At 44.4% G+C, this 9,053-nt stretch overlaps 1 protein-coding gene across 1 annotated transcript in view; it reads right to left on the bottom strand.

Annotated features, from left to right (window-relative positions):
* The window catches only part of MARCH6 (membrane associated ring-CH-type finger 6), a 499,681-nt gene that overhangs the window by 383,752 nt on the left and 106,876 nt on the right, over positions 1 to 9,053 (bottom strand). Inside the window, exons 5-6 of the mRNA XM_018566614.1 lie at positions 8,317 to 8,375; positions 4,408 to 4,488 (exon numbers count right to left, since the gene is read on the bottom strand). Coding sequence (XP_018422116.1) covers positions 4,408 to 4,488; positions 8,317 to 8,375 — 140 coding nt within the window. The remainder of the gene's footprint in view (positions 1 to 4,407; positions 4,489 to 8,316; positions 8,376 to 9,053) is intronic.

Here is a 9,053-nt window from a genome sequence, read left to right as displayed (position 1 = left end):
GATTACTGGAACCATGTCCTGTGGTCTGATGAGACCAAGATAAACTTATTTGGTTCAGATGGTGTCAAGTGTGTGTGGCGGCAACCAGGTGAGGAGTACAAAGACAAGTGTGTCTTGCCTACAGTCAAGCATGGTGGTAGGAGTGTCATGGTCTGGGGCTGCATGAGTGCTGCCGGCACTGGGGAGCTACAGCTCATTGAGGGAACCATGAATGCCAACATGTACTATGACATACTGAAGCAGAGCATGATCCCCCTCCCTTCGGAGACTGGGCCACAGGGCCGTATTCCAACATGATACCGACCCAAAGACACCTCCAAGACGACCATTGCCTTGCTAAAGAAGCTGAGGGTAAAGGTGATGGACTGGCCAAGCATGCCTCCAGACCTAAACCCTATTGAGCATCTGTGGGGCATCCACAAAGGAAGGTGGAGGAGCACAAGGTCTCTAACATCCACCGGCTCTGTGATGTTGTCATGGAGGAGTAGAAGAGGAATCCAGTGGCAACCTGTGAATCTCTGGTGAACTCCATGCCCAAGAGGGTTAAGGCAGTGCTGAAAAATAATGGTGGCCACACAAAATATTGACACTTTGGGCCCAATTTGGACATTTTCACTAAGGGGTAGTACACCCCTTAGTGAAAATAGCTTTTGTTGCCAGCGTTTTAGACATTAATGGCTGTGTTTTGAGTTATTTTGAGGGGACACTCACTACTTTACATTGTAGCAAAGTGTAATTTCTTCTGTGTTGTCACATGAAATTATATAATAAAATATTTACAAACATGTGACATACTGTGTGTGTATATACCGAGTATTTGGGTGAGTACTCGCCCAAATGTTCCGATGCCTAGCCCGATACTTGAGCTTCCAGTATCAGGAAGTCGGGCAGCGAGTCAATACACACAGCCCGGCTCCAAGCTCCCTTGTGACAAGCGACGAGCGAGCATGGAGCCTGCTTCCTGGCCAATCAGGAAGCCTGGCAGCGTGTAATGACTCGCTGCCCGGCTTCCTGATTGGTCGGGAATCTGGCCAATCCGTAAGCTGGACAGCAAGTTATTACACGCCCCCCGGCTTTCTGATTGGCCAGAAAGCCAGCTTCATGCTCCCTCGTCACCTGGAACCAGTGTTTTTCTTAGGACATTTCCCTTCACTTGTCACAGAAACTGAAAGTGAGTGGCCTTACATGGCGCCCGGCTTCCTGATTGTCTAGAAAGCTGGCTCCATGCTTTCTTGTCACCTGGTGATGAGGAAGCATGGGGACAGCTTTTCTGGTAATCGGGAAGCCGGGTGGTGATTCTTTACACGCAGCCCGGCTAATCAGGAAGCCAGGTGGCAAGTCATTACACGCCACCTGGCTTCCTTAATGGGACTTCCGGATTTGGTATCGGCGAGTACTGAAGAAAGAAAAAAATTAGTACTCTATACCGAAATGTTTTTATCAGTGCATACCTTACACTGGTCCTGGCCAGAGGTGACTTGTTTTCTTCCTGAAGGTAACATATATATATCCCAACATGGAGTACCCTGTGAGATGTTCTCAGAGGGGCACATATGACCGGCTGGTCCAGTCATAGTGTCCCTCTACAGGCATGCAGCACACTGGTCCTGAAGATAACAGTTTCTGTTGTGAGTTAGTTCCAGGGGAAGCCCTCCCACCCGGGAGGTATGTCTGTAATGGGTAATTGCTTCTGGGAGGGAGTGGGGTCCCCCATATGTACGGATGTGTTGGTGGTCCTTATGGTTCTTTCTACTGTGAGCTAGGGGCTACAGCAGTGTTTTGTCTGGTGAGTCTGTTTCCCTGTGTGTTGGAGTTTTCTTACTTGCGACCATGTCTCCCAGCCGGAAGCTGCAGTTGCCATTTTGCTGTGGGTTCTGCACTCTCCCTGTTGGGGACTGTAACTGTCTCGTTTGCCCACATGACCAGAAGCTCAGGAAGGCAGGGCATACGTGTCGTTATGCTGGCCGCTTGATGTCCACGGGCCAAATGGGACTGTTAGAGTTGTCCCCTAGACAAGAGGTAAGTTGCATTCTCCCAGTGGGGACAACTGTCTAAGATAAAGTTACCAAATTTTCAAAATGAAATCTGGAGACACCTTACTGATCACCCACTTTTAACCACACACACCATTTTTTAACACACCATCTAACAATCACAGACTTTTAGAACAAGAAACAGACATTTAACATATAAAGACAAAATAAACACATTTCAAATAAGAGTCACCCATATATGCCTGCATATTTAGGATGGATGTGTTGAAGGCATTATAAAGAAAAATGCAGCATAGCACACTGCTCACCGAATACCATTAAGTGTGGTCAATAAAGTCAGTGTGTGGGAGTACATACTGCAAGTCATACACAAGATCAGCAAAGTGCAAAGCTAGTAAGGCTCTATTAAACAGTTTTGAAGAAAAGTTTGAAAAACATAATACAAGTGCCACTGCAAAACAAACTTATCATAACTTTTTTTAGGTTCAGTGAAAAACTTGACATCCCTTTTTATTCACATTGCAGGGGTCAACAATAAGACTTGCAGGGTCCAGAGGTCAGTAAGTAAGGCATAGTGCATGAGTCAGAAGTAACACAGCAGAGTTCAGCAGTATGTAGCACAGAGTGCAGGGGCAAATGGAAAGTAATGCAGGGTTCAGTATATAACACAGAGTTCAGGGGTCAGTAGTAACACAGCAGAGCATCCTGAAGCACCTCACGGTCAAAGCTCGCATCAGCAGAGGCCTGAATATCCCCCTGATAAAACTTCACAAACGTGGCCTTGCAAACAGACACCTTGTGCTGAAAGGCACAAGACGCACGGATAGACCTTGTAGAGTAAGCCCCATCCAAACAGTGCAAGGGAACCTCTTTGGGATCTTTCAGAGCAGGGCAAAGAGAAGGCAGGACAATATTCTTATTAAGGTGGAAAAAAAAATCAGCTTGGTGACAAAGGGGACCTTCTTATCTCTATAAACAATCTAAAATAAGGCCTTCTACAGGATAAGGTCGCCAATCTAAATGCTAGCTTATGAGTAGGGTTTGCCAAGGAGCGACTGGCAATGGGTTCAAAAATAGATCTCTGGAGAGCTGGCAAGACCATATTAAGATCACCAGCACAAATGTTTCACTAAAGAGTGAGCACCAAGATGTCTCTGAAAGAGAATAGCCAAGGCTGAGTTTTGTCCCTTGAGTACTCAAGGACAGCTGCTGATCAATTTCCCAAGTCGGAGGATGTCTCAGTACCAGCTTCGTCTTGGCTAGTTCGGCACCACCAAGATCACCGGAGCGGCCTCCATCTCGATCCTGCGGAGGAGTGGAGGAAGAATCTGTATTTGAAGGAAGGTGTAAATTAGCTGAAATTGATTTCATGGGGTCACTAGTACATTCGCTGTGAAGGCCTAAGGATCCCTAGTCCTGCGTATGAATCTCTCCACCTTGTTGTTGAAGCGGGATGCCAAGAGATCCATGTCTGAAACTTCACTGGTGACAGATTTGCAGAAACACTCTGGAATAAAGAGACCATTCCCCCACGCCCAGGTGATGACCACTGAGAAAGTCCCCGTGCCAATCATCTAGTCCTGGAATGTGGACAGTGAATAGAGACAGAATGGGCCTTTTGCCGCAAACTAGAATCACTTCCACGTCCTTTTGGGTTGTGAGACTACTGCTGATGGTTTATGTGGTCTTGTCCGACGGTATCCTTGTCTTTTATCCCTGAATCTGGCCTTTCCCATCTCTAGAGTGATAGGTAAATGGCCCTTAGATCCGGAACATTGATGGGAAGTCTGGATTCCCTTGCGGACCAAGCCCCCTGGAATGCCTCCAACCTGAGAACTCCTTCCCAGCCCGATAGGCTGGCATCAATCACAAGAACTGCCCAGGTCGGTGGGGAAAAACAAACAATTTAACTCCCCCAATGTCTGGCTGGTGAGCTACCAGTTCAGTGAGATCCTGGCTTTGTCGGACAAGCATATGGAGCGATCCAGAGACTGGGAGAACTTGTCCCAAACTGCCAGAATTTTGAGCTGAAGGAGCCTGAAGTTAAACTAGGCAAATATCACCACTTTGAAAGAGGCTACCATTAAGAACTAGAACTCTCCCGCAAAACCACACTGACATCAGCTTCTTAAAGCAAAGTGTCCAAACTTGAGAACGAAGGGTTAAAATCTTCTGACAGGGAGGAAGCACAGGACCTGCTGACGAGGAGGGAAGATGGGGACATGTGAGCACACATTCTTGATATCTACTTAACAGTAGATATCACAAGAGTTTTCCAAACTCTTGTGTATTTTAGGTGGAATGCATATCACTGGTAATTTTGGATGTTTAATATTGAGATATTTATATTCCTCTTCATCACACATGGCATATCACACATGACGTGTATCTATTGAGTGGAAAAAAAGGATACATGGCTCAGAATTAAAGTGACTGCCAGAAGCACATATCCAACTATAGTAGTTATAAGGCCTTCAAAGTGAGAAGCTTTCACCTGGAAGAAAAAAAAATATAAAAATATTTGATATATACACACAGACACTATATATATATACACACAGACACTATATATCCAAAAGTATTGGGACACCTGCCCTTACAAGCACTTGAACTTTAATGGCATCCCAGGCTTAGTCCGTATGGTTCAATATTGAGTTGGCCCACCCTTTGCAGCTATAACAGCTGCAACTCTTCTGGGAAGGCTGTCCACAAGGTTTATATATATATATATTATTTTTTTAAATTACATTGGTTGAATGCTTATTTCTACAGGTAAGGTAGTTTCTGGCAAACACAATAACAACCAGTCTAGAGAGCAGAAATGCCTAAAAACCAAAAACCTAATCTGACCCTGCCATTTACAGCCGGATGAAGAAATGTTCATTTGTTTGTAGGTACCATTCATGACCCTTTTCAACACTCACTGGCCATGTCTACTTGGGGCAAAGTTGCACTACTAGGACAAAAAGTGGATGGAGCCTGAAATGCTGTACTCTCCCTCCTCCATAGAAAAAAAAATATGAAAGTTTGTGCTCAGATACAGATTTTTTTTTCTGTTAAATCATTCTGCACCCAAGCTGCACATGTACAATGGATGTAGGTTGCTTATTTTGGAAAGCAGGCCATCACAATCGTCATTTTCGCATGTATGAGCACCCGATGCATGTTTGTGCACATATATGTATGGGTGGGGACTTTAACCGCTTGAAGACCAGGTGTTTAGACCCCCTTCCTGGCCAGGCCATTTTTCAGTGTTCAGCGCTGCAGTACTTTGACTGACATTTATTCCGTCATGCAACGCTGTACTGAAATGAATTTTATACCATTTTTTGGGGAGAGATAGAGCTTTATTTTGGTGGTATTTAATCACCACTGTGGGTTTTATTTTTTACTATATTCAGGAGAAATTACTGAAAATTTTGGGAAAAAATTACATTATGTTATAAAACAACTAATATTATCCACTTTTTCGGTAAAATATAAAAGACGGGGTCACGTCGGGTAAATAGACACCAAACATGTCAAGCGTAAAAATTGCGCGCACTCGCAAAATCGCAAAAAACTAGCATACCCAAAATTGGCCATAGGCGACGCTTTAAAAGCTTTTACCGCTCATCAGTTTAGTGTTATCAGTGATTGATGGCCCTAGAACTATTGCTCTCATTCCGACGTTCGCGGCGATATGTAACATGTGCGGCGTAATGGGCGCAATCGTCGTTTTCGCAGGTATGCGCAGCTGACGCATGTTTACATGCGTGTATGTAGGGGTGGGGACTTTAAAAAAATTCTTGTTTTTTTTTAAATTCTTTTTTGTGTAACTTTAAAAAATTTTTGGGGGAAACTTTAAATGTTTTTACTATTTTTTTTCACTTAACTTTATTGCTATCACAGAGGGGGCTGAGAAACCCCCTTATGTGATAGCAAAAGAGGTGACAGGTCCTCTTTATGGAGACATCAGGGGTCTCCAAGACCCCTAATGTCACCTAGGACCCCCCTGAAGAAGCTGATGAAGCAGAGATCTGCTTCATCAGCTTCTCTCCAGCATCTGAAGCTGGAGAGTGACACGAGAATGCGGAAGTGATGTAATATACATCACTTCCGCATTCTGACAGCGGAGAGGGGACCGGAGGGAGCTAGTGTACCGAGCTCCCTCTGATCCCCTGTGACAGAGGCACTATGCTGGTCCCGGGCTCACACCGGAGCCCGGGACCAGCTTGACAGCGCGAGGGGGAGAGCCGCGGAGGGGGGGGGCGCACGTCTCGGGGCCTCATACAAGCGATCCGCTGGCTCTATAACCGGCGGATCGCTTGTATATTAACGGGCATCGCTGCCTCTTTTCAAATAGCGGGGATTTCCTGCTCGCGGGCGGATGTAACAGGACGTGTATACACGCCCAGTTACATCCAAGAGGTAGTTAAAAAAATTTGTGGTTTTTAAAAAAAAAAAATTGTTCATGTGTGACTTTTTTTTTGTGCAACTTTTTTTTTTCCACTTAACGTTATTGTTATCACATAGGGGGCTAAGAAACCCATGTGACCACTGCTATGCCTGATGAAGGGATCCTGTGTGGTCCCGAAAGAGCTTGTGTATTTGACATAAGTTTTGAATAAATTCATGATTGACTATACTTGGAGTCTGGTGTGCTGATGACATCTCTATAAGGTCCTCGTTATGGAGACATCAGGGGTCTCAAAGACCCCTAATGTCACCTAGGGACCCCCAAACAGGCTGATTAAGCAGAGATTGGCTTCATCAGCTTCTCTCCGGCTTCAGAAGCTGGAGAGTGACACAAGAATGACGAAGTGATGTAATATACATCACTTCCACATTTTGACACCGGAGAGGGGATGGAGAGAGATTGTGTACTTATCTCCCACTGATCCCGTCACAGAGCCCCCATGCTGGTCCTATGCTCGCACCGGGCACAGCAGAGCTCGGCACCAGCGGGGGTCGGATAAAACAGTCGGTAGATTGCAAGTATGTAAACAGGCATCAATGCCTGGGTTTTAAATTTGGGCAGTTCACAGCTCGTGTGCATGAGTGGGCGGGGCCAACAAGATGTCTTTTGACAGCCTGTTACATCCAGAAAGCTCCCAGCCGGCCGTTTAACTATAACAGCTGACTGGAAGGTGGTTAATATATTACTACTGCACTTGCCACAAAAGTAAACTGTATACCAGATAAACTGTAAGCTTGATGAACAAAGACCACTACTCCAGTCAGAAAAAAAACCAAAACCCTACTTGTCTAAGGACTAAAGTTGGGGCCCAATTACTAGTTCCTTATAACAATCTACTTGTCCTGATACATAAACATGTTTTAACCAAAACCATAGTTAACTGTGCTAAGAAGCACTCCTCATTGATCAGTGCAGTCAAGTGACCGCGCTGAACAATGAGCGCTTGCAATTTGCAAACAAAATATAAAATACATGGTGCAGGGCTGCCCTGGATGGCAGTAAGGGGTGCAGATAGCATACCTGTACAGGCGGAGTGGAAAGACTGTGCACTGAATTTTTCACTCTTTAAGAAAAAAATTAACGTATGATCCTGTACTTTTTTTTAATGATTTTCATTGATATTTTTTACTATTTTATCACTTTTACCTGTCACCTGTATTAGATCGATCACAGCATTGTGACGTTCTCCAGCCTGCTCCCTGCTCTCCATCTTGGTGTAATGTGTCGTGGCCCCAGGGGTACCCAAAAGAGCAAGGGTCCCCGTAAACCACGGCAGGGAGGGAGGCAGTCCTCAGGGGTGGGTGGGGACACACTGACCAGCCAGCTAATTACAAGTGATCTGGCACCTGTGCGATCACTGAGATCACTTGTAAGGGCCTATTCACAGAATGTCAGTTTTATGTGCTGACCTGATCCGTACGCTCCTGCACTAAAAATGCACCCCGATGTATGTGGTTTTTTTTGGTCTACAGTTCTCACGTGCGCAGTCCGTTCAGGTTACGACAGAAAAAATATTGCATGTCACATTTTGTCCGGTCAGGAAACGGACCGGAAACGCAAAACGCGTCAAAAACGCACTGCAGCTAACATACTGACAGCACCACTCCAGGCTCTCGGGACCGGTCTAAGAACAAGCCGGCTTGAATGATCGGGTGAGTATACCTTTTTTTGTTAGCACCGAGATACAAGGCAGCAGTTAACCCCTGCAAGGATTAATAAAACTTCCCCTGGAGTGCTTGAATTTTTAAATGATACTAAGGTGCAACACATACTAGTTTTACTACATGATTCTAAAGAGAGACAAAAAAAGACTTGAGTTAGTCATTTTTACATGGACATTGCAAGTGAATACATAATACTCACATAGCCTTCAAATCCAAGACCAACAACAGAGAAATGACCAATGTGGTAAGGACAAAATGCTGAAAAAGGAAGGAGAACAATGGTTATGATGGTGTATTTTAGTTCTGCCACATCCGTGTAACAGCCATGTTGATTCCACAAACACAGAAGAAAAGAAAAAAAAAACACACATTTCCCAGACTGGTCACATTGCATAACATCAGGATAAAGAAACAGGATGATGAAGCTCAGAAACAATAGGCTGCGGACAATTACATGGAAACAATCAGAATGGCAATGTAACAAAAAGGAAAGGCAGAGTCAAGAAACAAGAGAGAGAAAAGTACAAAAAAAAAAGAAAAAAAGCACAGTAAAAGGGAAAATGAGAGAAGCTAAGCACTGCAGGGCATCCAATGGTTAAAATTTTTACTCGCTTCTCCTTTGTAATGTTAGTAGCCGAGATAAGGGGTTTGTTAACCCTGTCTGTACTGTGCTGGCACATTTCATTATAATTTGAAAAATAGATTTAAACACTCCCTGTCCTGTATGTTAATCAAATTAATGAGAGAAACACAATCTACAAATTTCAGCTCTAAGTCTTTGTAAAATGACAGATCATTGTGACGGTGCCCAAAAACCCCTGAATTTAGCCCATTTTGCCTGCTGCAACAAAGCATCTAATTTTTTTTCAAAAATGTATTTTATGGTATGCTGTATAATTGGGGACACATAACATATAGTGGAGTTTTCTCAAACTT

The sequence above is a fragment of the Nanorana parkeri genome, unplaced genomic scaffold, assembly GCF_000935625.1.
Source record: "Nanorana parkeri isolate BGI_ZX_2015 unplaced genomic scaffold, ASM93562v1 scaffold963, whole genome shotgun sequence".
NCBI classification, from domain to species: domain Eukaryota; kingdom Metazoa; phylum Chordata; class Amphibia; order Anura; family Dicroglossidae; genus Nanorana; species Nanorana parkeri.
Note: the sequence above shows the minus strand (reverse complement) of the source record. Positions and strands in the feature narration are given on the sequence as shown.